Here is a 27,907-nt window from a genome sequence, read left to right as displayed (position 1 = left end):
CCCGCCTCCGACCGCCGTCCTCTCCCCAAGATGTGGCACAACGTCGGGCTGACCCTGCTGGTGTTCGTGGTCACGCTGCTGATCGTCCTGCTGCTGATGGTGTGCGGTGAGTGGGGCATCCGCCGCGGGGCAGTTCCACACGGCGGTACACACGCCCGCGCGACTCGGGGTGCTCGCTTGTTTTCTCTGTCCCTGTCTCTTTCTTTTTTTGGTTTTAAATGTCGTGGATGGACAAGTGTCTTAAAATCATCCGCTGCCCACGTCGCTCGGGGGAGATGTGCCCCTGACCCAGGACAGGCCCTCTGGCATCCTGGAGAGGGAAAGAACAGGTTCCAGGGCTGGGCATCCTGACTCGGGGTTAAACCAGATACTGCTTGCTTCTCGGGCAGCGTCTGCTCCTGATTGCCGTTCTTACCACTGTCTGCCCAGATTTTAACCTTGGCCTGCATTCGAAGGTGAAGTGATTGGTTTTTCCTTGTCCTTTTTTTTTTTTAGAGGTTCGGGCCCTGATGATAATGAGAACTTTCCGTTCCTTCATTGAATCAGGGGGTGGGGACAGAGTTGGGTATGAAACCCTCCGTGAAATTGTTTACTTTGAGTTCAGGCTCAAACTAGATTCCCGACAGAAATGTCTAGGCTAGGCAGAACTTAAAAAAAACCCCGGCTATATTAAACTTCCAGGGTCAGGTAACCTAACTCTCAGTTTTGTAATAATGGTGCTGTTTAGTTTGCTGTGATTTTTTGACTTTCTTGGGTTGAGACGACATAAAACTTTCTTCTCAGGGTAATATTAGCGTCATTTTAGATCTTCTTGACTTCTGTATGTACAGTAACTGATAACCACAGGTCTCTGAGCAAAGTGGCTGAGCAGTTGTGAAAATTTGGGAAGTAATTGAGAACCAGATGTCAGTAAGTTTAATTTTTCATAATTCCAGTATATTGAAGAATGGGTTCAGGTTGATGCAATAACTAAGCAGAAATAAAAATAAATACATTCATTACATGATGTACTAAATGCTCAGTATCAACTGTGTTTGGAGAAGATATGTGTGCACTAATGCAAATGCCTATATATGTATTTGTTTTTTTTTAATTTTTTTTTTTTTTAACATTTACTTATTTTTGAGACAGAGAGAGACAGAGCATGAGCAGGGGAGGGTCAGAGAGAGAGGGAGACACAGAATCTGAAACAGGCTCCAGGCTCTGAGCTGTCAGCCCAGAGCCCGAGGCGGGGCTCGAACTCACGGACCGCGAGATCATGACCTGAGCCGAAGTCGGACGCCCAACCTACTGAGCCACCCAGGCACCCCTGTATTTGTTTTTATATACGTGTGTGTATATTTTTAGTTTTCTTGCTTTAGGAAGGAACCGGAGTTAACAGCCTTTCTTTTCTGATGATAAAACAATTGAAAAGCCTTTCTCGGTTTCCTGCTTGCGACGTCAGGATTTGGGGCTAATTGTAGATACGTGAGATTCTGGAAGTAAAGAAAAGCAGATCTGTGTGGTTTGTTTGCAGGTGGGGAAGGAGGAAAGCATGCAAGCATATGCTTTCTTTTCCAATCTGAAGATGTGAGCTGCCTGCAATTGGGGATGTGACACATAGACTGTACAAAACCTTGGGTAGAACGTTTGCCCAACTGGGGGCATCAAAATTCCCGATTGTTACTACATCATACTTGCTCTCTCAGCTCCGGAGAGCTATTTAACTTTGATTTTACTCATTTTTCTGAAAATATCTTGCCTTTGGTTTCAGAAAATAATTGTGGAATGAGAGGTGAGGTGTGGTAAGTAAAAAAGAACATCTTATTTTGATTGGAATGGTCCAGAACTAATAATAGCTTTATGAAGAAGTAATTCAAGCACTTTTTTTTTGTTGCTGTTGAGAGAGCTAATGATGCTCTAGCTTCATGGTTTGACTAGGATGGACCTGGGGGGCTTGGGGAAGGATGAGAGGTTGGGGGGAAGGATCTGACCAGACTTGAGGCTCGAGAATCTCAGGCCTTGTATTAGTTTGCAGGGATGCCATAGCAAAATACCACATACACTAAACAACAGAAATTTATGTTCTTACAGTTCTAGAGGCTAGAAGTCTGAGATCAAGGTGTCAGCAGGGTTGATTTCTTCTGAGGCCCCTGTCCTTGGCTTGTAGACGGCTGTCTTTTCCCGGCTGTCTTTTCCCGGTGTTCTCACGTGGTCTTTTCTCTGTGTGTGTCTGTGCCCTAATCTTTTCTAGTAAGAAAGCCAGTCATATTGGATTAGGGCCTCACCCTTATGAATTCTTTTAACCTTAATTAAGTCTCTAAAGGCCCTATCGCCAAATACAGTCAACATTGGAGATTAGAAACCTGTGACTGTCCCAAGAAACTGGTAGCCTACTTTATTTTAAAACTCTGACTGGCTCTTTCACATAGTGAATTCTGATGTTCAAATTTCAGGTTCCTGGGGAGGTTTTCTTTCTCTTGTCTGTATTGGTTGTATGTACTTTTTTGCCTCTCATCCACGCTAAAGTGTTTTCCACTACCACTGTTCACTGAAGTGGCCCTTGTCAAGGTCAGCAACAAATGGTCTCCGTATTACCAAGCCCATGGTCACTGGTCACTTAGTCTTAATTGTATTTAACCTCTCATACTCATTCCATATTGGTGAGCATTTCTTCTACGAAGTATTTCTCTTGGCTTTTGTACACTATACTTTCATAGTATTCTTCCGACCACAGCGCCTAATTGTTTACCTTTTTCCTGGCTTCTCATCCCCTAGAATTTCTGAAATATTTTGGATCACAGTCTCTGATAGGAAATACATTTTACATTATTCCCAGTACATTTATAAGTATACAAATTACATATGCCAATCTGTTTATTTATATACATTTATCTATCTCACTATCATCTTTCTGTCTCTGAAATAAAAATTTTATGGACTAGTACTTGCCCTTACTCTGTGAAATAATGCATGCTATTTTCTACTATATTTCTGTATTATAATACAAGTATGTATTTCTATTCCTTTTTCCTTCTGGTCTTTCCCTATGATAACCTTATCTAGTCCTGGAGATTTAAATATTAACTGTAGCTAATGACTCAAATTGATTATCTCCAGCTCTCACTTTTTTCCTGCACCCAAGGCTCATGCATCGAATAGTTTTTCTTAAAATTTTTTTTTTTTTAATTTTAGAGAGAGAGAGAGTGAGCTGGGGAAAAGGAAGGGGAGAGAGAGACTGAGAATCGTAAGCAGGTTCTATGCTTAGCGCTGAGCCTGATGCAGGGCCCCATCCCACGACCTGTCATGACCTGAGATGAAATCAAGAATCAGACGCTCAACCAACAGAGCCACTCAGGCACCTCAAGTATTTTTTCTTTTCTTTTTCTTTTTCTTTTTCTTTTCTCTCTTCTTTCTTTCTTTCTTTCTATTTTTGAAAGAGAGAGAGCAACCATGAGCTGGGTAGGGGCAGAGAGAGAGAGAGAGGGAGAGAGAGGGAGACAGGATCCAAAGTCAGTCATGACCTGAGCCCAAGTCAGACGTGTAACCAACTGAGCCACCCAGGCGTCCTCCCCCCGCCCAAATGTCTTTTCTTAATAGCACACTTGGATGTCTAAAAAGAATCTCAAACTTAATACAGCTAAAACAGAACCCCGCCCTTTTTTTTAAGTTTACTTTTGAGAGAGAGGGAGGGAGAGCATGCCAGGAAGAGAAGGAGAAAGGATCCAAAGCAGGCTCTGGGCTGTCAGCACAGAGCCCGATGTGGGGCTGGAATCCACAAACCATAAGATCATGACCTGAGCCGAAATCCAGAGTCAGCTGCTTAACTGACTGAGCCACCGAGGCGCCCCTTCTCAAGTGTTTTTAACAAAAGAAGCAGTTTCAAAAGTCAATAGCACTAAAGGCATAAAGTAGTTCCCTTCAGTCCTCTGTTTCACTGTTTTGCCTATTTACTTTCATATTCGTAAATAATTTATTCATAGCTAGTTCTTGATTTTGCAACGTAGGCATTATTTATTAACCATGGTAGAGTCCCCACTTCTTTCCTTGCATGCCATTGGTAACGACAGCCTTTGGCTCATTTGAGAGTCAAGATTTATATTTTAACTGTGTAAATAGTCCCTGCTGGTCAAATGATGTAATATGACTTCACTTCCTTTCTTGTATGGTTCTTCATTTTTCCTGAAGTTAACAGTTGCCTTTTCAGTTTACCTCCTAGTCTTACTTTTTTGCTGTGTGCACACTGTTTTTGCCCCTTGGTCTCGCTCTGCCATCCAACCCCAGAGCTCTCCTTCCATCTCGCCTCCCCTTGACTTTCTCTGCTGGCACCCTGGTTTTCTGGATCTCATGTCATCATCATTCTCAATTTATAATCTTGTTTTGCAGGAGCACATTTTCTGGTCGCTTTCTGAGAAAAAAAATGCATGGAAAATAACCTTTTTGAGCTAATAATGCCTGCCTGAACATATCTTTCATCGATGTCAAAATGTCTTTCATTGATGTCAAAATGTCTAGACAAACTTTCCACCTTTATACGTGATTGATAATTTGAATAATTGTCAGGTGGTAGATAATTTTCACCCACATTTTAAAAATGATTATTGATTTCTAGCTTCTTAGGCCTGATTTTAAGAAATCGAATGCCCTCTGTTTCTTTGTCCTTATAAGTAACTTGGTTTCTGTCTCTAGATACTTTCTGGTAGTTTTTTCTATCATTGTTATTCTGAAATGTCATAATTATATGCCTTGGTATATTCTTTTCCTTCCATTTTTCTGGGTCCTCTCAGTTAAAAACACTTCTGTTAGTTGGATGTTGGACCTCATGGGCTGGTTCTGTAGTGTTACCTGTTTATATCCTATTTTTTATCATTTCTCCTTTCCCTTTTGGGATATGTTTTGGGTTTTATCTTCTATCTCTTATGTTTTTATTTCAGTTACCCAGTTTTTAATTTCTGAACTTGTTCTCTGATTGCTTCTCCAGAACCTCTTTTTGCTTTATGCTTTTATATTTTCTCTTTATAAGCATGTTAGTTATGCAGTTGACTCTTGAACACAAATCCCCATTGAAAATCCACAGGTAACTCTTGAGTCCTCAAAAACTTAACTAATAGTTCCCTGTCGACCAGAAGCCTTATTGAGAACATAAAGAGTCAATTAACACATATTTTGGGTATGTATTACAACTGTATTCTTTCAGTAAAGCAGAAAAGAAAATGTCATTAAGAAAATCATAAGGAAAAAACATTTATAGTACTGTATTTATTGAAAAAATTCTGTGTGTAAATGGACCCGCACAGCTCAAACCTGTATTGCTCAAGGGTCAACTGTAGTTTTTAATGAAGTGTTTTTCTTCTCCCTGCATTGTCTTTGTTTCTTCCATATCTTTTCTTTTGGTTTGTTTGCTTTGGATTCTTTCTGCGATTGGAGATTTTGACAAATGTCTACTGCTCTGTTCTGTATTCATGTTTAAGGGTGAGGAAGTAAAAGTTGGTAATCAAGTCTTAGTGTCAGTTCTGGCAGCAAGTTCTTCTTCTCTAGGAGAGTCCCCAATTGTTGGTGGCTGGAGGTCTCTTCTCCATGGGTATTCTGTGTTTTCCGAGGAGAATCCTCTCATTTTCTGCTTGGGTGCTTTACACTTGGCTGCCTGCGTGTCAGCTTTGCAAATAGACTTTCCGCCAGTCCTTTTTTCTTTCCTCCTCAACCCTCCTGTCTTCCCATCCCAAGTCCTGATCTTTTCCATAGTTCTTGAGTAAATTTTGGCTCCATTTGATATTCGTCTTTCCAGCCGTCCAGACTTTTGTTTCCTTTGCTCTGCCAGATCATCTTACCACCCTTTAGAAAATGTCACTCCTTGCTTAAAACCTATCCTCCTGTGGCTTCCCGTTTCCCTTGGAATACAATCCAGATCCCTTGCGGTGGCTACAAGGATCTGCCTGATGTGGCCCCTCCTGCTTCTCCACTCACCTCTGTTCTCCTCCCCACTGCTCTCACCTTTCTACCAACAGGCCAGCCTTGTACTCTCCCCAGGGCCTTTGCCCTCAATCTTCCTCTGTCTCTTCACGTGGCTGGTTCTTCATCCACGTTTCACATCCGCTGCTGTCGCAGAAGAGACCTGCCCCGTCCGCTTAGGGTAACTCACCCAGTTACTTTTTATCTCGGTGATCCTTGGTTTTCTGAGCTCTTAGCCCTTTCTGAGGTGAGCTGTTTTATGAGTTTGTTTTCCCCAGTTAGGGTATAAGCTCCATGAAGACAGGGACCTTGTTTGGCTGGTTCACGGCTCTGTCCTTGGATTTGAGAGTAGTGCTTGGCCTGTAGTAGACCCTCCTATATTTGAAGAAAGAACAAAGAAAGATTCCCCAGTATAAATTATTAAAACTGTTACCGACAAGTCTTCAGGGTAGTACAAACCAAGGTGGTCTCGAGATGGACAGCCCTCCTATTACTCAAAATGCACTGAAGGAACTCATTCATGTTCAGGTGCTGTGGCAGTGCTTATGGGTATCCACAAATTAATGAAGCATAATCCATGCTCTTGAGGGCCTTTTACTCCAACGGGGAAGACACTCATACAAGGTAACCATATTAGGGAAAGATAGGATAAAATAGGCAGAGAGGGAAAGGTCAGGTAGGACCTGAGGTCTCTGGCTGGGGAAAAACACAAATTTTGGAACAATTATGGGCGGGTCTGACCACAGCAGACTCCTTCGGGCATAAGGTTCCTCTGAAGAATGTAACAGACCACATACTCCCCCTACCAGGAATTTGACAAAAGACCTAGCTAAAAACGAGTAGTAGACCTTAAAACCTTATGACCCACAGGGAACAGGATGGCCACAGACCGCCCCTCATACAATAGAAAATAGCCAATCAAAAAGGAGTGAGTAGGCTTTTAGAGTTACCCAGGCAATAAAGGTGGCACCTGAGAAGAAACTCGGGGAAGCAGAGAGGCCTGAACAAAACCCTGTAAAACAAAGTCCCCTGCTTTGGTCACAGGCATTCACTTTCAAATGCTCCTTCTCTTAGAGAGCTTTCATACTATTCTTACTTTCTTGCACCCTAATAAACTTTTCCCTGCTGTTCATTTTGTGTCCACCTCTTTATTCTTCGAAGTGGCAAGACAGTGAATCCCAGGTATTGAAGTTACAAAAAAATCCTGCAATGTAACTTGAGTAAGATCTAGGCTTCTGAGCTCCAAGTTCACATACATGACTCTGCTCCTTTTTCTTGTTATTTAATAGAGCCCAGAATCTTTACCCAAAACAACTCCTTATTTTCAGTTTATGCACAAAACCTTAGGCATTGTTTTTACCTTTCTCATTTATTCCCATTTATGGTCAGATGTCCTATGCCCTTTCTTCCCTCAAATATTTGAACCTGTCTTATAAGCATGGTTCTGAGATACAAAGATAACTACCAAAAACCTGGTTCTACCACTAAATCACAAATTCTGGAAGAGGATACAAATTAGTTGTTACTTTCAGCAACAAATTTGTAAGAATCTAAGAAAAGGTCTAAGGTAGGCACACTGTATTTTACATGAAATTCATCAAGTTGGGTGTGTGTACTTATTCCCTGTTGTTACCTGATTTTCAAAGAGGAACAAATGTTTTCTTTGTCCTGTGGCTTGAAGAGTAGTCATCAACTAAGGAGTTCAACTCCGTGGGATAATAATATATTTGGTCTTTGTCCTTGGTCTCTGGCAAAAAAGTTGCCCAAACCCTTAGAATTTTTGGGGGATAGGAGCATCTTTCCTTATTCATAGCATCTTTGGACCATTGCAGGGAGGTGGCTGGGGGTGGGGCCTCTAGGTGGTTTGAGGCCAGGGGCTGGTCATTAAGAAGAACAAATGGGATTAGAGGGTGGCATGTTTCAGCTCCACCCCCTGACCTCCCCACCTCGAGGAGGGAGGGGACCTGGAAATGGGGTCATAAAAACTCTCCAACAACGAGTATAACAAGCATATCTAAAAGCGCATTCTTGATCTGGGAGCCTTCTCCATCTCAGTAAATGGCAACTTTGTCGCTGTCCTTCTAGTTGTCAGCGAGGCCTCCCTAACCTCTCTAAGATACCCGCCTTTCACACACCTGCCCCTTTCCCTCACAATACTTTATTTTTGCCTAGATTTCCTTATTGGGCCAATATGTTTCAGTAAAGATGGTGTTTGGCACAAGGCAGGTGTTTCACGAATATTCGAATGAATGAGTAAACGAATGAACGCTTAGTCCTTGAAGCACTGGCTAAGATGAGGTTGTAGATGGAGGCAGGAAGCACCCAGATTGTGGCATTTTATATGCATCGCCTGCAGAATTTATGCTTTCTGATAGACACTGGGGAGCTGAGAGTTTTTTAGCAGGAACTCAGAATTTTATAGGCTGTTCTAGCTACAGTGTGTGGACTGGGGAGGCTAGAAGCAAGGAAAGCAGGTAGGTCAGTATTTAGGGTTGGAGAGTTTGAAATCAGGAGGCCACGGTGCAGGGGCTGGGAGTGGTCGTGGCCTGACCGTGGCATGGCCTGACAACTGTGATGCCACTTCGTCTGCTCTGTCTGCCCGTGTCTGAAGAGCGTTTGAGATTTGAAGCCGTTAGGTCACGGGAGAGCCTCAGTGGGGGCCTGCAGGAGCAGAGAGAAGCAGCTGTCTGTCTCCGTGGGCACATTCTCCCTTCCCTAGGGGTTGGCTTCCTTGTGCCTCGTGGTTGAACCTGGCTCAGCAGACCCCAGACGGACAAATCTACAGGCCTGTCTAGTGCCCAGTCCCGGGTTCCTGCTGTGCTGTCTCCCTCGTCAGGGAGCTAGTGAGCGGAGTTGGACTCTGGCTGATCCAGCTTTAAAGGCAACCAGCACTGCCACGTACTTACTAGCTGTGATTTGAGCAGTGCACACAACCTCTACTTTTAGCCGAGTGCAAGTAATAGAATCTGGGAATACGGAGGATCGTATTCGTGAAGAAGTATGAATTAACTGATGTGTGGAAAATAGATTTTCAAAGGTTAAGTCTGGTCTTAGACACATAGACTGTCCTTAGATTGAGATGGATGATAATACACAGTTCAAAGATAGTGAGAGAATAAGGTAAAACATGTCTGTTGGTCACAGAAAAGGAAGGACGAAATTTGTTGAGTTTACAACAACAACATGTATACAGTAGTGTGACCACCACCACACCCAAGATACAGAACTTTTTGATCACTCCAGAAGGTTCCCTCATGTCCTTTTGTAGTCAGTTCCTCAAGCCCCTGGGAACACTTGCACTGCTTTCCATAACCATAATTTTGCCTTTTCTAGAATTTAATGTAAATGGAATCATACAGCATGTCTTTTGTGTTTGACTTCTTTTCCCTTAGCACAATGCTTTTGAATCCATCTGTGGTGTTGTGTATATCAGTGATTCAGGTTTTCAGTTGATGGATAATATTCCATTGTATGGATGTACCACGATTTGTTTATCCTTTTGCTGATTGATGGATGTTAGGATTTCCAGTTTGGGTTGATACAAGTATTACTATTATTATTAACATTCATTTACAAGTTTTGGTGGGGTATATGTTTTCATTTCTCTGTGAGAAACTGCCAAACATTTTCCATTGCCAACAGCTCTCTTGTCAAGTGTCTGTTTACATTTTTTGCCCATTTAAGAAGTTGCATTATCTTTTTATTATAAAGTTGTAACAATTCTTGTGTATTTGGGGGGACAGTCTTTTATCAGATACATGTTTTATAAATATTTGATGTGTCTTGCCTTTTAATTTTTTTTTTTTTAACATTTATTTATTTTTGAGACAGAGAGAGAGACAGAGCATGAACGGGGGGAGGGCCAGAGAGAGAGGGAGACACAGAATCTGAAGCAGGCTCCAGGCTCTGAGCTGTCAGCACAGAGCTGGACGTGGGGCTCGAACTCACAGAGCGCGAGATCATGACCTGAGCCGAAGTGGGATGCTCAACCGACTGAGCCACCCAGGCGCCCCGCCTTTTCATTTTTAAGTATCATTAGAAGAGCAAATGTTTTGTATTTTAAGTTCCATTGATCAGTTTCTTTTATATTTCATGCTTTTTGAATCCTAAGAAGTCATTGCTTACCCCGGGGTCACAAATACTTTTTCCTATGAGTTTTATAGTTTAGGTTTTACCTGTAGGACTGTGAACTTTGAGGTGATTTTTTTGTGTATGGTTTTTTGAGTTAAGGATCAGGGCCCTTTTTTACATAAGGGTGTTTTAGCATCTTTTGTTGAAAATGATGTTTTAGTGTCATTTATTGAAAAGGCAGTTGCTGACAATCAGTTGACCCTATATATGAGTTTATTTCTGGACTTTTCTGTTTCAGTGACATATATGTATCCTTATACCAATTGCGTAGGTTATGCAGTGTTACTCTTTTCAAAATGTTTGCTATTCTAGATCCTTTGCATTTCCTTAAGCTTCAGAATCAGCTTGCCAGAATAGACCTATTGAATCTGTAGGTGAAGGTAGAGGGATTTGACATCTTAAGGTTGAGATCCATGACCATATTGTATCTCTCCTCCTCCTCCTCCTCCTTCTCCTCCTCCTCCTCCCCCTCCTCCTCCTCCCCCTCCTCCTCCCCCTCCTCCTCCCCCTCCTCCTCCCCCTCCTCCTCCCCCTCCTCCTCCTCCTCCTCCTCCTCCTCCTCCTTCTCCTCCTCCTTCTCCTCCTCCTTCTCCTCCTCCTTCTCCTCCTCCTTCTCCTCCTCCTTCTCCTCCTCCTTCTCCTCCTCCTTCTCCTCCTCCTCCTCCTCCTCCTCCTCCTCCTCCTCCTCCTCCTTCTCCTCCTCCTTCTCCTTCTCCTCCTCCTCCTCCTTCTCCTCCTCCTTCTCCTCCTCCTCCTTCTCCTCCTCCTCCTTCTCCTCCTCCTCCTCCTCCTTTTCCTCCTCCTCCTCCTCCCCCTTCCTCCTCCCCCCTCCATCTTCTCCCTCCCTTCCTCCTCCCCCGCTCCTTCTTCTTCAGACTTCAATTTCTCTCAGCAACATTTTACGTATTTCAATATATAATACAATTCTTGCATTACTTTTGTCAAATTTAACTGTGAAGGTTTCATATTTTTGGTGCTATTGTGTGTGGTACTCATTTAATATTTGCTGCTGATATGTAGAAATATAAATGATTTTCGTATATTGACAGTGTATTCTGCAATACTGCTGAATTCATTTAGTTTTTGTGAATTCCATAGGATTTTCTACCCAGAGATTCGTATTAAGTGCACATGAAGATTATTTTACCTATTCTTTCCAGTATCTGTGTCTTTTTTAGTTTTTGCTTCATCGTACCTCTCTAGTATAGCATTGAAAGAGCTGAGAGCAGATCTTTCTCCCTGATCTTTCGGAGATAAACATGTAGTCTTTCACTGTACAGTGTAATGTTAGCTGTAGGTTGTTTGTAGATATTCTTAACATTTTTTTTTAACATTTATTCAGTTTTGAGAGACAGAGACAGAGTGTGAGTGGGGGAGGGGCAGAGAGAGAGGGAGACACAGAATCCGAAGCAGGCGCCAGGCTCGGAGCTGTCAGCACAGAGCCTGACACGGGGCTCAAACTTCCCGGACCATGAGATCATGACCTGAGATGAAGTCAGCCACTTAACCAACTGAGCCACTCAGGCGCCCTGTTTGTAGATATTCTTTATCAGGTCGAAGAAGAAAACTTTCCTTCTTTTCCTAACCTGATGAAATGTTTTAGAAATCAGAAATGGATGTTGGATTTTTTTTCAGATGCTTTTTCTGTGTTGAGATGATCATGTTCTTTAGTGTTTAAGTCTTAAGTCTTTAAGTGTTTAAGTCTTTAAGTGTTTACATGGTGTCTTACACTGAGTTTTCAATGTTAAAGCAACCCAACGTTCCTCAGATAGACTCTTTTTATATGTTGATGGTTATCTTTTTCATATGTATCTTTTTTGTGTATTGCAGAATTTGTTTCATGAGGAATATTTGTAGCTTTCTTAAATGCTTTTATCTGATTTTGTCCTGAGGGTCGTGCGAGACCTCATCAAAAGTGAGTGGGGAAGTGTTTCTCTTTTATTTCTTGGAAGGAAGAATTTACTTAGAATTAGGGTATTAGTTCTCTCTTGCTGCATAACACATTACCACAAACTTAACGGCTCACAAAAACATAATTATTTGTTCACAGTTGCTGCAGGTCAGGAGTGTGGGGATGGCTTAGCTGGGTCTTCTACTGTCCGTCTCACAAGTGCAGTCAGGGTGTTAGCTTGCCTCTTACGGCTGTTGGCAGAGTTCAGTTCCTTGTGACTGTAGGACTTGTGGTGGCTTGCTTCTTTAAGCCAGTGGGAGAATCTCTCTGATACCAAGGAAAGGCTCAGTGTCTCTTTTAAAGACTTAACACTTAATTCAGTTGGGTCCTCCTAAGATAATTTCCCTTTTCAGTAACTCAGAATCAGTTGATGGGGACCTTAATTGTACCTGCAGAATCCTTTTACATGTGTCTTAAAACCTCATAAAAGGAGTAACTATCCCATCACCTTTGCTGTATTCCGTTGGAAGTAGGACACACATTGTGGCCACACTCATGGGGACAGGTCACACAAGAGTTACACGGTGGCTTGACTTCTTTGAGGTTCCTAAGCTGTGTCTGCCACAGTTCATACTTTCTTAAATGTTACGTAGAATTAATCTGGGCCAGAACTTTTCTTTTGGGGAAGGTTTTAACTACAAATTCAATTTTTTAAATAGACATTGGGCTACTCTCGTTGTCTGTTTCTTCTCAAGTGAGCCTTTATAGACACAAAGTGGACATTCATAGAATGAGTATTCTCTCATTCTTCTAATATCTGTAGCATCTGTGATGATGTCTTCTCTTTCATTCCTGATATTGGTTATTTGTGTCCTTTCTCTCTTTTTTCACATGATTAGTTTGGCTAGAAGTTTATAAATGTTATTGATCTTTGCAGTGAATCAACTTTGGTTTCATTTTTTCTCCCTGCTATTAGTTGTCCATATTCTATTCCATTGCTTTATGCCGATATCTTTATTTTCTTCTACTTATCTTTTTTAAAAAGTCAATCAGCCTTTTTTAAAAAAGTTTTTTATATATTAATTTTGAGAGAGAGTGAGAGAGTGTGTGTGGCATGAGTGGGGGAGGAGCAGAGAGAGAATCCCAACCGGGCTCTGCTCTGTCAGTGCAGAGCTGTACGTGGGGCTTGATCCCACAAACAATGAGATCTTGACCTGAGCTGAAATCGAGTTGGGTGCTCAAAACTGAGCTACCCAGGCGCCTCTCTTCTACTTACTTTGAGTTTAATGTGTACTTCTTTTCCTAGTTTCTCATGGTGGAAGCTTAGATGATTGATTTTAGGCCTTCCTTTTTTTTTTTTTTTTTTTTTTTCAAATGATGAAATAAATTTCTTTTCGGGTATTGCTTTTGATTAAAAAAAATTATTCAGTTCAGACTAATTTTAGTTTCGCCTGTGAATTCTGGTTTGAATGGATTATTTAGGAGTATGTTGCTTAAATTTTGAATATTTGATTTTTTTCCATATATCATTTAGTCATCCATTTCTACTTTAATTTTTGTTATGGTCAGAAAATACATTTTGTATCATAAAATTTAAGAGAGTTTACTCTTGGGTGCCTGGGTGGCTCAGCCGGTTCAGGGTCTGACTTCTGCTCAGGTCATGGTCTCGCGATTCGTGGGTTCAAGCCCCATGTCGGACTCTGTGCTGACAGCTCAGAGCCTGGAGCCTGCTTCGGATTCTGTATCTCCCTCTCTCTCTACTCCCTGCTCGTGCTCTGTCTGTCTCTGTCTCTCAAAAATAAATAAATGTTAAACAAAAAAATTTTTAAGAGAGTTTACTCTTACATTTATTGAGACTGATTAATGGTGTATTTCGGTGAGTGTTCTATATACACTTGAAAAGAATGATTATTCTGCAGTTATTGAATAGAATGTTCTGTACGTGTTAGGTCAACTTGTTTGATAAGGTTGTTCAGTATCTTTAAGCAGTTCTGTCCACCTGTAACTACATTATGTAGTAGGCATCTTCAGAGCCGTGAAATGGGTTAATTGGTGAAAGTCATTAAACCCTTAAACTCATGGGTGGTTTTGTCTGTGTGTTGGGTGCTGAGAGGATGGAGGCTGGTTGATTTGATTTGTGTATCTACTCTTTGCCAGACACGCTCAAGACATAGGGAATAGAGTGAAAGACACTGATAAACCATACCATTTCCTTGTCTTAAGAAACTTGTGTCTTGGGGGGAATGAGAGACAGTCAGTTATTAATGCAATGAGGATGGAAGTGAGCCCCCAGTGTTAAAGCCGTCACCCAAGATAGCACCACACTGAAGAGACAGTGCAGTAGGAAGGTTTAAAAGTTATGTATCAATGATGCTTAAAACCCTTAATAACAGTGGTAATAGCCCTGCATCTATAGAGTTTGCCCTAGAGAGGAAGAGACTGGAGCCTAGGCAATAGTAACAATGGTAGTAACAATTCATATACGTTTATTATGTGCCTGGCATCTTTTTAGCCTACTGTATATATTCTTTTTATTATCAGTGTCACTCTCTGAGAGTAGGTACTGTTCTCTCCACTTCACAGAAGAGGAAACTGAGGCACGTAGAGGTGAACTGGCCCAAGTTGCAAGTAAGTTGTTGAGTTAGGATTCATGGCCAAGCAGTGCGGCTCCAACATGCATATGAGCTATAAGAGATTATGCTGATAATCCAGTTGGCAGATAATAAGTTTTGATCTGGGATAGAAAATGGCATTGGGAATGTAGAGAAGGAAACAGATGGAAGAGGGTTTATTGAGGTAGAATATTATATAGCACTGAGGTAAAGTAGAGGAGGGACAATGTGCTGAAAAGGAACTACTGCTCACCAGAGGGATGAGGAGGAGAGGATATAATACCCATTACAGAAAGAAGAAAATCAGAAGGAGCTGTTGTTCAAGCCAACCATTCCTCCCTCGGGTTCAAGAAAGGTGGGAGGCATGGAGGGAAAATTTGGTTATCGTTTGTAATAGAGGTAATATTTGGATCTGTGAGAGTGTTGTGGTCACCAACGAAGAAAATAGGAAAGAGGAGAGGTTTTAAAAGGCAACTTAAAAAATGTTGTGTTTATTGGGTAAAAGAGTTTTGAATGTGGAGGTATTGGTGGTTCAACCTTGTGTTGATTCAGTAGTGGTATTTCCAGGGGCTTATGACTTAGCGTTGCCCAGTGGGTCATTACCAAAGGGGCGGGCGGTAGAGGGAGTATTGTGGTAAGAGGTGGAAGAGCATGGCTCTATTTTTACTTAGCCTGTGTCCATGGCCTTGAATATATTATCTTAGAAGTGAGCCTTAGCTACCTTCAGATTAAACTAAAAATCAGTCATAGGGTTGAAAGTGGAAAAAAGCTTTGTACACATTGAGACTGGTATTGAGCCAGGTAGTTAACCACTTCGATACCATCACGAAGGTGAGATTATGCAACTCCATTGGACTGATTCCACCAAGACAAGAATTTGTGATTATACTGTAGCTGCGCTTTTGACCTGAAAAGATCTTGGGTGGTGATATCAAATTCTCATTCTCTAATTGATGTTTTGTGTTTAAATCTGAACTGGTGATTCTGTCCTTCGGCCGTACTTTCACCACAAAAATCTGTGATATTTGATCCACTTTTAAAATTCATTGCTCTCTTTTGCCTAGCTGGCTTTCTTCAGTGGTTGAGTCACTTTCTCTTATTTTCTTATCTAGAAAATAGGGGTAATGATTCCTAGTCTCATTAATTCAGAGTGTAATTGGGAGGATTAGAGGAGACGCTGAATAGAAAAGCACTTTGTAAAGGGAGAACTCTATAATTACAACCGTCCCTTGGGCTTGTGGTGTGTTGATGGTGTTGGTTCATCACTCAGGTTCATCTGCTATCACCACCCTTCTGCTGCCAGCACGTTTATCTTGCACAGGAAAACAACGTACGATGTGTTTCGTGAAATTCATCCTTTGAGCTAATAACGCTTAATTGTTGGCACACGCAAGAGAGTGCTCATTTGCTTGTCCCAGAATATACACCCTGTGTTGCCAGCCAGTGTTTCTGACATACAGTGCTTACCAGTGTGAGACCAGCAAGGTGCAGACTTGCCTTTGAAACTGTGAAAAACTGCAGCACTCGTTTTAACATGTACACATCTAATTGTGGACAATTCTCCGCCACTTCTTTTCTCCCTTCCTCCTTCCCATTTCTCTCTTACTAAATCCCAGGACAAGGCACAAGACACGCATCCCATAGAGTAAGGTTAGGTAGGGAGTTTGTGGTACCTACATATCAGGTCTCAGTGGGAGGGATTATATGAGCTGTACTCCCGGGAGAGTTCCTGTCGGCTGCAGGTGTGCAGGGTACAAGGGTAAGTCCTTTTCAGTAAAAGATAGCCTTCGTAGTGATTATTCTTCCTTTTATCCCACTCCTCCACGAAGATACATACACGTATCTGGTAGAAGTTAGTCACTAGGGCCCAGAGTCCAAATTGAGCTGGTCTATTAATATGGAAAGTCACAGTCGTAAATCTGAACTGTTGATTCTGTCCTTTGTGTCTGTGATGCCTTTCCACCTCCCGGCACACACTCCCCTCTCCTATTCGATACTGTCTTACATCAGTAACACGTAGATAGAGTGTGATGCTTCATTTTATGTTACGCAACTTCCCATTTGTTTTCTCTTATGTTCATAGTATACAACAGAATGAACTTCAGATTCGTAAGTGTTTCATTAAGTCATTCTGTTAACCGGGTCGTAACCGAATTCTACTTGGAGCAAAGGTATGATTGTTCTTTACGTCCAACTTCCGACCATCCGTTACATCCTTCATTACACATCCATCATCCTTCTGCAGCATCGCCCCCCTTACCAGCGATGCCTGGGAAAGTTTCTTTGTAGCTCCCCCTCATACACTTACTTTGTCCTATTAACGGCTAATGTGGCTCTTGTGGCCTTTTCTCAAGTGCGATCTTCTCTGTTAGATGGTCTGCTCAGCTGGTTTCTTGCCTCCTCCCCACTGCTGATCCACTGCTCATCTTTTTTTTCCTTTTCCTTGGCTCATCTCCATATTTGAGCTGCAACAGCACTCATGTGTCTTCTTCATTTCTTTTTTCCAAACCTGCATGTGCATCAGAATCATTTAGGGAGCTTTAAAAAAAATGAGTAAGCGCAGTCCTTGGGGTATGATTTATCTGGCATGAGTCTTTGGGAAGCTGTAATTTCTCAAAGCTTCCTAGCAGAGTGTGATGAGTGGCCAGTTGGAGTGATTTTGTTGTGAATGGCTGTAATGTGGTAGTCACCTATCGTTAACGAGGGTCATTCCATTGTATAATGAATGCTTTTGAACTTGCCTTGCATTTACATGTGTTCTTTTCTGTAAAAGGGAGAATATGACTCCCAGCCTTCTCTGATCTCACTCACCCCTCCTTAGGTAAGTAGTTTCTCATTTCAAGAGGTTGAGGACTTCTTGCAGTGTGGACATTCATTAAAGGTTGCACTGTGTTGCAGTTTAGAAGGAATCAGGGTGAGGAGATTGAAGGTTTTGAAGGAATCAAGGCAAGACTATTGAAGGTTTTGGCTAGACTTTATCCTTATCCATCAGAAGAATTGTCTGCCTAGCTCTGGGATGTTTTGTTTTGGAGTGACTCATTAGTGGAGACTGTCCTCCAGGACTCTGTTGCTAATGGAAGTAGAAGTGACAGCTTTACTGGCTTCTTTCTCCAGGCTATCCCATCACCCCCCTGCTGTCACTAAGATCACACAAATTCTACGTGGTAGGCCTGACAGCCACATTCACAATACCCAACTGAGGAGATGCACACTGGCCCTGGGGCTGACATGTGACCCAAGTTGGGATAGAGATTCCAGGGTTTTATTTTATTTTATTATGTTATTTTATATATATATATATATTTTTTTTTTTTTTTGACGGTATGAACTGAGAAGTCTTTCATAGAACTGGGAAGAAGCAGCTATGTGCAAGATAAGCCGAGAAGAAAGTGAAGCAAGTGTGTAGAGGGAAACAGATAATGCTGTGAGAACTACCTCAGTTCACAGGAGTCTTCTTGTTCTGTCCCCAGTAAGGGTGCTTCTTCCCATGCATTCTGAGACTCTCCTGTAAGCTAACAATAAATTCCCTCTTTTTGGTTAAGATAAGCCAAGGTTTCTGTTACTTGAAGGAAAAGCTGCTTTATTAACTTAAGAGGAGAGGAATGTGTATATGCCTTTCTACTTTGTATTGGTCGTAAGATCAGTACAAGTAAGGTGCTATAGATGAATAGGTCAGGGCCCCGTTAATCAGCTACCAGGAATACGTGAAGAAACAGTTTAGTTAAACTGAGTGACAGTTTGGCCATTAAATATGTGCAAAGCGTTTCCTTATAGTACCTGTCCCCAAGTCGGACAAAAAAAAAGTTAGCTAATATGATTTCCATGTCTAATTAACACAGTCAGTGACTATCTTGTTAGTTTTATCTGGCACGGTGATAGTACCTCTCTTAGTTTTTTGTTTGCTAAGTCATGCTTTTCCTGGTATATACCCACTGGGGTTTTAATAATGGTTCTTTTTCTAAAATAAATTACAGCCCGTGTGATTGTTTTTTTGTTTTTGATCAAATTGCCTGGAATTTTTGGTGTCATCCTTTGTTCAGACTACTAATACTCTTTGTAGAAGCATGAGATGTTACTATTCGTAAGTACTGTGATATGGAAACTCCCTTCCCCCACATCTGTCTTCAACAAATTCTATCTCTATCTCTGTAAGAACGTACTCATTTTACTTGGAGAACAGCTTGTTGAACTTCCCTCACTTTAGTGAATACCACCGCAGTTCTTATCAACACTGCAATTTCTCTCTTAGCTTTGCATTCCTACCCTGTCATTATAGTAGCCCCTGAAAAACAGGCACGGTGAGTATTTGTTCTTTGTGGCCGGCCAGCAGATGAACTCCGTATCTGGAATTCTCTACCTCACGATTTTTTGTGGGAAGCAGTGTCACTACCCACATGCTCCCCCCTCCACTGCCAGCCCTTGCATATCTTCCACCCAGACCAGAGTGGGGAGTTTTCTTTTCTCCAGGTTGGGGGATAAACATTAGAGGTGTGAAATTGAATGGCTTAGCTGGTGCGGGTGAGGAGGGGGTGCTGAGCCGTAACTTACTGCTCTGAACTCAAGCGTCTCGCTGGCAGCCACATTCTGAATTTTGACTCGAGATTGAATCCCTTACATAGGTTGTTGGCAGAGATTGAAAACATTTTTTTGTTTTCTTAAAGCTGAGTTTGTGATCTCGCTGAATGCTTTTGTAGCTTCCCGAACTGACTGTGACGGCTGTCTTCAATTCCTTATTTTGTAGATTTCTGTGCTAGGAGACTTCGCTTTGTCTTAACCGTCGCAAGGGCACTGTAGTGTTTCATGGTGGAGTTCCAGTCATGCCAGCCCTTCACTGTAGTCTCTTTTTAATAAAAAAATTTAAACCTGTAACCCTTACGTTTCTTTATGGTCGTTTTACACCTTGCAGCCACTGTTGGAATCTTTGTGTTTTATGAGGTCAAGACTGTCATCTTCGATAGTCACAACTAATCCAAGAGTTACGGGTTTTCCTTAGTATTTATTGAAATGAACTGGCTCTGTGATGGGCATTGAGGAGGGCACTTGTTGGGATGAGCACTGGGTGTTGTGTGTAAGCGATGAATCACGGGAATCTACTCCCCAAACCAAGAGAACACCGCATACACTGTATGTTAGCCAACTTGACAATAAATTAAATTAAAAAAACAATTTAAAAAATATTGAAAATAAAAGAAATCAACTGGCTTTAATAATTTAGGCCAATTAATGGCATTGGCATGTTTAAACCTACACATCTGTAGAGTGTTCATGATTTACTTATAGTTTCGGACTTGTTTTTCCCCTGATTTTCCCGTTTATCAAAACCCATGTGTGTCTGTTGTAGAAAAATTACATTCAGTACAGGGAAGTATTAAAAAACTGTGCAGGGCCTCCATGTCAGTCTACAGATTCACTGTAACCCCTATTAAAATTCTCACGGCCTTTTTTGCAGAAGTCCACAGTGCAATTCTAAATTCACATGGAAATGCAAAGAACTCAGAACAGCCAAGACAACCTTGAGAAGAACAAAGATGGTAGACTTTCAGTCTCAATGTCAAAACTTAATACAAAGCTACTGTAATCAAGACGGTGCAGTACTAGCATAAAGATACTGGTCATTTGACTTTTTTTTTTTTTTACCACCCCACCTCCTTATGGTCATTTGATTTTTAAAAAAAATTTTTTTTTAATGTTTATTTATTTTTGAGACAGAGACAGAGCATGAGCAGGGGAGGGGCAGAGAGAGAGGGAGACACAGAATCCGAAACAGGCTCCAGGCTCTGAGCTGTCAGCACAGAGCCCGACGCGGGGCTCGAACTCACGGACCTTGAGATCATGACCTGAGCCGAAGTCGGACGCCCAACCGACCGAGCCACCCAGGCGCCCCTGGTCATTTGATTTTTAACAAAGGTGCCAAACAATTTAATGGGGAAAAGAACAGCCTTTTCAACAAATGGTTCTGGAACAACTTGGTATCCATATGAAGAATGAATGAATTTGAATCTCTCACACCAAAATTAACTAAAATGGATCGGACCTAAAACTAAAACTTTTAGAAGAACACAGGTGTAAATCTTTATGACCTTGGGTTAGCCATTGGTTCCTTAGATAGGACACCACAAATAGAAGCAAACAAAGAAAAAATAAGTAAGTTGGATTTCATCAAAGGAAAAAAATGATAAATTAGGCTTCATCATCATTGAAAACATTTGTACTTCAAATGACATTGTCAAGACAGTGAAAAGACAACCCGCAGAATGGGAGGAAATGTTTGGAAATCGTATCTAATAAAGGTCTAGTATCAAGAATATATAAAGAACTCTTACAAGCTAAAAAGACAAACAACCTGTTTTAAAAAGTAGGCAAAGGAATTGAATAGATATTTCTCCAAAGAAGATACGCAGATGGCCAGTAAACACGAAAAGATGCTCAATGTCTTAGTCACAAGGGAAATGCAAGTAAAAGCCACAGTGCTACACCCACTAGGATGACCGTAATGGAAAAGAAGGTGGACAATAAAAAGTCTTGGTGAGGATGTAGAGAAAGTGGCGCCTCATGCGTTGCTGGTGGGGATATAAGGTGGCACAGCCACTTTTTGGAAGACGACTTAGCAATTTCACAAACGGTTAAGCACAAAGTTACCATATGACCCGGTAGTTGTACTCCTAGTTGGACTGTTGGGTGTCTAAGAAAAATGAAAACATGTCTCTTCAAAAACTTGTACACAAATGGTCCTTGCACCCAAAAGCAGAAACGTTTTTTTATACCAGCCCCAAAGTAGAAGCTACCCAGATGTCCATTCACTGTTGAATGGTTAAACCTAGTGTGATGTGTCCATGCACTGGAATACTATTCAACAATAAGAAGGAATGGAATGATGGTGCCTGTAACAACGTGGATGATGAACCTTGAAAGTATACGCGGACGGGAGGAAGCCAGACAGAAGACTACATATTGTGATTCCATTTATATCAAATGTTCAGAATAGACAAATCCGTAGAGACAGGAAAAAGGAGACAAGTGGTTGCTAGGGGCTGGAGGGAGAAGGACATGGGGAGTGACTGCTGATGGATACGGGGTTTCTTTTGGGGTCGATGAAAATGTTCTGGACAGACACTGACCACGGTGATGGTCGCACAACCTTGTGAATATGCTATAAACCACTGAATTGTATACTTTCGAAGAGGGAATTTTATGCTATGTGAAACATATCTCAATTAAAAAAAAAGATAATTGACAAAATAGAAGGCACCTCAGATCCCACTGCCCAGGGACTACCACAGCTTAGGTGCACGAAGCATTTTACAAAATGCTTACTTAGTGCTGGACTCCTGAGCCCTGTATGTACCTTCTCATTTAGTTCTTACAGCAGCTTTGTGAGTCTTCTGTCAGAACTGGGATTCCTGACTCCAGAGTTTTTTCTGCTAATTCTCTGTGCCTGTGTTTACAAAGAATTTTGGGTAAAGACAAGAGCACGCTACTTTGGAATTTTATTAAAATACTGTTTTACAGAGTTCAATGCTTAACTCACAGTTGGCCCAAATATATTTGTGGTGTGGTTTGGTTGGTTACCATTCAGTAGTTTAGGAAAGCGAATACTTGGGAAATAGGGTTAAATCCCTGAAGTTATTAGTCTTTTAATACCAAGGAGCTTACCTTGATCTTTTTTCTTTCTTTCTTTTTTTTTTTTCCTTCAGAGATTGCAAGAAAGTAACAAGTAGAATTAGAAATTTCCTTCAGTGGCCATTCATCCTGGTCTGGTGTAATGCTGGGGGTAGAAGAGGTGCTTGGATTTTGTTTTCATAAAATGCTCCTCATCAGGATATGCTGTGATCAATTGCTTTTCTGCTAGAGTGTATAAAGTGGAAGGCATAGTGAAAGGCACTCGCATGGAAAGCTTTGTTACAGTGGTTACTTTTGTTTGTTTTCATATACTCTTAACATTTCAGACCAACTATCATGGGTTCACAGGTTGTATCCTGTGCACTCATTTATTGATTGATCCTTATTCGTGGGCACCTAAAACGTAGTGAACTTCAAACTTCTCGTAAAACAAACAAAACTTGGTTAGTGATTTTTTTTTTTTATTTGTAAGTAGAGTTGTTCAGACTTTTTAATGACTCTGACATGAAAATGCCATGTTTTTAAAAACCTTGAGCCTCGATAGTGGTGCTCTGGCTTTATTCTTTTGTTGTGTAATGAAAGAAAATGTATTAATTTTCTTTGAAAGTTTATTATTTCTAGAAACTTATGAGTAGCTTGAGTCTGACGGAAGTTCATTTTTGTTTTATTTGTTGATTTTGAGAGAGAGAGAGAGCAAGAGAATGAGCAGGGAGGGGCAGAGAGAGAGAATCCCAAGCACACTCCCCACTGTTTGTGCAGAGCCCGATGCGGGGCTGGAACTCATGAACTGTGAGATCATGACCTGAGCCGGAACCCAGAGTCGGACGCTTAACCTACTGCTGAAGCCCCCAGCGCCCCTGACCAAAGTTCCTACTGAAGTGCGGGTGCCCCTGCCATGGCATGGCCTTCACCTTGCAGTTGAAGGAGACTTGGTTTTAGTAAATATTAGCACTGAGATGTGAATGTCCAAGGAAACGCAGAGTGTATTCTTTTTTCCCCAGAAAAGTGCTCTCAGGAATTTGACTCTAATAAAATAAACACTTGGACGTAGATATCATAATCTCATCATAATTTTAATGTAGATGGACCAAGCTTGGATTCTAAATTCCACGAAGGCAGAAACTTTTTACCACCCTTGTATAATGTAAGAGTTTATTCTTACTCCTTGTCTGTAGTAAATGCTTAGTAAATGCTTGTTATATAAAAATATATTTGTAATCACATATATATTGGTATTTTACATACTGTTTGGTGAAATACCCCCATGCCTATACAATTAACTAGAATGTTCTCAATTGATAAAATTGCTTGTAATAATTTTTCTTAATGTTTCTGTCTCTTTTTAGGTTGGTATTTTGTATGGCATCTTTTTCTATCGAAATTCAAGTTTCTGCGGGAACTGGTGGGAGACACAGGATCTCAGGAGGGAGATCATGAGCCATCAGGCTCTGAAACAGAAGAAGACACTTCGTCATCCTCACACAGGATCAGATCTGCTCGCCAAAGGAGGGCGCCTGCTGATGAAGGCCACTGACCCCCAGCCCTCGTCTTGTACTAGTGAATGATGAAAGGCAGTGAGGAGCCTCTGTCTTTAATGACTTGGCTTTGCATTTTTTTTACTTGGATTTTAAGTCCAGTTGGAAAAAAAAAAAAAGATTTATATGTAAGCCATATGAAAATAAAGGGAATTAAATAAAACCAAATCAGACCATTGCAAATTCCATCTTAAAGAATAATCTTTTGCTTCACTAGCTTTCCACTTACATACTTACTACTCTTTGCCTCCTGGGCTTATTTTCTTGCACTGGTGTGAATCTGGTAAACATCACAGGCTTGAAAAACCATATTTTATTAGTTCTATAATGTATGTTGTGTTTTTGTTTTTGTTACCACATGTTAACCTTGTCTGAAATTGGGATGTAGCTCGTGATTACCGTCAGCCGGGAGATGGTTATGATGGAGTTACCCAACCCGTGCATGTGTGCACGTACTAACAGCTTGTCCTAGACAGCGTCATCACTGTATCATCGGTGTCAAATGCGTCAGGTTTAAGAGGCATTTAAAAATGTCTTCCAAAAGATTGCACTATGATTCAGCATTGAAACGAAAAGTTATCGTGTACGCAGAAAAGCATGGAAACAGGGCAGCCGGGCGCACGTTCGGTATTAGCGAAGCCAACATCCGTCGCTGGAGGAACGACCGTGCTTCCATATTTACTTGTAAAGCGACAACAAAATGCTTCACGGGGCCTAAGAAAGGAAGATACCCACAAGTGGACGAAGCTGTACTATGTTTCGTTGGTGAGATGCGTGCAAAAGGATTGCCTGTCACGCGCCAGGCAATGCGATCGAAGGCGGGAGAAATTGCCAAAGCCCTGGGAATAGACGAAACAAAATTCAAAGCAACGAGAGGCTGGTGTGATCGATTCATGCGCCGAGCAGGACTGTCTTTAAGGCGTCAAACATCGTTTTGCTCCAAGCTGTCTGCTGACGTGAAACAGAAGGCCACGGTGGAACACCCTTTCAAGAAACGCTGCCTCCCCAGTGCTCTGGGTGACACCAAGGGTGCTGTTCTGTGGAAGCGAGCAGACCTCCGCGGCTGTGGTTGGAGAAGTGATTCAGAAGAGTTGGACTCAGAATATGAAGTTATAGTTATAACTTAACCAGTTAATTCATACACTTTCTTCAGGTATGTGCAAGATCGGTGTGATAAAAACCCGTTTAACTCTAGAACAACGTTTCAATAAATACCAACATTCTACATGCTGGGAAGGCATTGTGTCGGTTTAATTGCCTGGTTTTTCTTAGTGGTACACATGGTGCCTCCTACAGTTGATGGTATCTTAGGTTAAAAATAGTTTGTAAATTTACTTTTCTTTGTTGGATAGCGGTTATTTATTGGGGAACTTCGTCCTGACTCTTAGGCTGTTACAATGGTCCTCTAGGAGATACAGTTTTTTTTTTGCAACCCATTCACGGTTTTAGAGTAGTAATTTAGGCATCTAAGAACTGTCTTCTACTTCAGGAAGAGGATTAGTTTCTCCCTTTTGTGTGGGAGGACTTCATGCTCAAGGCATGCGTTGTGGAGAAAGTACTTCTTCACAAACGATTCAGTGACAAGACCTCAGAGGTCCTGGGTATTGAGGATAAAATAGAGTGGTGACCATGCCCGCCTCACTGGAAAATGATCTGCCGGGTGCCCGTGTTTGTCTTCACTGGACTTTGGACTGGGTGTTCACCAGGGAAGAGAGATAGGAATTCAAAGACCCTTCCCGTTCAGTGTTACCTGCTCTGTACAAGAATGAACTGCAAAGCCGGTGTCTTGTATTAATCCAAGTTCTTGTTCGGTTTTTCCCCTTTTTTTTTTCCTCAAGAACTAGTCATCATAGACGCTCCCCTCTGTTTTACAACCATGTGGAACCACGTCTGATACCTCGTCTTTCACGCCCATAGTTGGTTTGTTAACAGGCGCACTTGCTGCGCCCCAGCTTGTATTCCTGAGGTTTGCCTCTGCCGTCATTGTAGCCCTTTGGATAAACTGAAAGGGAATCTGCAGACCATAAGTGTAGTTTTCAGTATTTGCTAGGGGAAGATCCCCGGCAACCGAGAAGAGGCACATACTCTTTCTGTCATTTCCTTATTAGATGCAGTTTTCTGTTTGTGACTGTGGCGATTAACAGAACCGTGACACAAGTTGCAAGCATTAATTTTTGTGCTTCATACTAGCTGCATTATCACGTTAAAACGGTCATCAGCTAGAAAAGAATTAATGCCTAAAAGCTTCTTGGTTACTGGGAGGATATTTAAAATAGGTCTTTCATAGTCTAATATTTTGAGCTGTGGATTCTGCTTTCTAGTGTGTACCTTAGGTTTAGATACTAATCATAGTTGCTGACAAACATTAAGTAGCCAGTGAGCTTCTGTACTGTTTCAGTATTAAAGAGCGATGGCTGGTGTAACTTCATAAAATCTGCAGGGGTCATCCACAGGTGACTACAAATGAATCCATGTGAAGGTGTACATGTTGGTATTATTTACATTTATGCTTCAGGGATATCTTTTTTAGTAGGATTTAGGGAAACGGTCTGTTGAACTTACTTAGGAAATACATCCAAAAGCATATTAAGCAGCTTACACCCTACCACCTTTTAACTCTTCGGAGTGCAGAAAGAAATCACTGATGCCAATATGAATGTTTTGCAAACCAATTCCTTTGTTTAAAGCTTTTATCTTTTCTTGCATCCCTTTTCCCCTCGATACACTCACCGTAATACGTATTTCTAAGGCCGCCGCTCAGATAGGCGAGAGGAGTGTTAACACACAATTATTTGTGTGGGGTAATGTTTCTGTTCCCATTTCTCTGTTAGTGCTTTTGTAGCTGTGCTTAACCATCACTTCATACGTGCATTTTCATTTTCTCAGTGGGAGACTGACTAGCCTGTGGTTAATTTTGAAGCTTAGAAGGTTCCGAGCATTAAGAGTGCATTCAAGTATCCCATCTGGTCTGAATACTCACAGAGATGGTGACCAACTATGCCATCTTTTGAGGATTAATTCTAAAATTGAGGACTCTGATAGGTTGTTTCATTTCCTTCCCAATCAACCATTCCCACATCTTTTTTTGCCTCTGATGACACTTTTGTGAAAATCGCCTATATCAAGCGTACTGGTTTGCATTGCTCTGATTCCAATGCCAAAAAACACTAGATATTTGTGTGGCACTGTTCAGTGAGGTTTTTAATATTTACATCAAGCTAAAAATAGAATTCATCCAATGGATTTTGTAGTATTGTTTTCATGGTGGAAACATTAAATACCTAGTTTTTGGGTGAATAGCTAATTCGCCTATGTGCTGACCCATTTCTTTAGATGATGCTAGGCTTAAAAACAAGTTCAACTGTTATTTTGCTGAAAGGTGGGAATATATTTTGCTGGAAGATGGGTGAACCATATTAATGGCTTCACAAAATGTTACTTTAAACCAAAACGTGTTGAAAGATTTGAAAGTAGTGCTCTTTTATTTTTAGGAGCAACGTAGTTTGAAATTACTTTAAGTCAACAATGCAGTATTTTTTTTTAAAGTCCGTTTTTCTTAGAAGTTGTGTTTTAGTGTGACATGTAACCAATGTAACGTTAGATTTTTGACTGGTAAACTTCAGGTGCTTTTATATTTGAAGTTGACTTTTAAAAGCTAATGAGCAGTACTCAAAGGTTGTAGACTTTGGAGCAGCTAATGGAGTCTAGAATTCGAGTACCTAGTATCGTCTGCTTTCAAAGTATCCTATAGCTTTTAACTTAAAGCATAAAGAATAGCATTTTATCTTATATTACTAAAACTTCCATTTTCCATTTCTTAATGTACATGGGCTGCCTGCCTTATGACCAGTGTTTAACAGTAGGTACCCTTCCAAGTCAGTTCTGTGCATAACCATCCACCAAATATGGCTTCTCTGGTTTCTTAAAGGAAACATTTTGTGCTGTGCTATGATGCATTGCCATCCTGCTGCTTGACAAATAGGTCTATGTATAAGGAATTAGAAATGTGTGCATCAATAGTACCATTATATAATGAGATGTAAAATTAGAGTTAAGGAATGTGTGTAAATGATCATTCACTGTTTTTGTTTCAAAACTGGTCAATACTATATACCTAAAGCTTCTGTGGTTTGTTTGATGTTTTAACTTTCACTTTAAACTGCAAAGAATAAATTAAACTGAAAACAAAA

General features: G+C 41.2%; 1 protein-coding gene across 1 annotated transcript; it reads left to right on the top strand.

Annotated features, from left to right (window-relative positions):
- On the top strand, positions 1-27,907 carry SMIM13 (small integral membrane protein 13). The gene is made up of 2 exons (XM_060614807.3): positions 1-106; positions 23,529-27,907. Exons 1-2 carry the CDS (start codon positions 31-33, stop codon positions 23,714-23,716), a joined length of 264 nt encoding a protein of 87 aa, XP_060470790.1. The 5' UTR covers positions 1-30; the 3' UTR covers positions 23,717-27,907.

Source organism: Panthera onca, chromosome B2 (assembly GCF_046562875.1).
Source record: "Panthera onca isolate mPanOnc1 chromosome B2, mPanOnc1 haplotype 2, whole genome shotgun sequence".
Lineage (NCBI taxonomy): Eukaryota > Metazoa > Chordata > Mammalia > Carnivora > Felidae > Panthera > Panthera onca.
The sequence above is the reverse complement of the archived record's forward strand: the minus strand, read 5'-3'. Positions and strand labels throughout refer to the sequence as shown.

Bases quoted from the DNA above. Each gene is read 5' to 3' on its own strand.
- SMIM13 (XM_060614807.3), top strand. From the start codon at position 31: ATGTGGCACAACGTCGGGCTGACCCTGCTGGTGTTCGTGGTCACGCTG. The intron at 107-23,528 runs GTGAGTGGGGCA...GTCTCTTTTTAG, and splicing joins CCTGCTGCTGATGGTGTGCG to GTTGGTATTTTGTATGGCAT.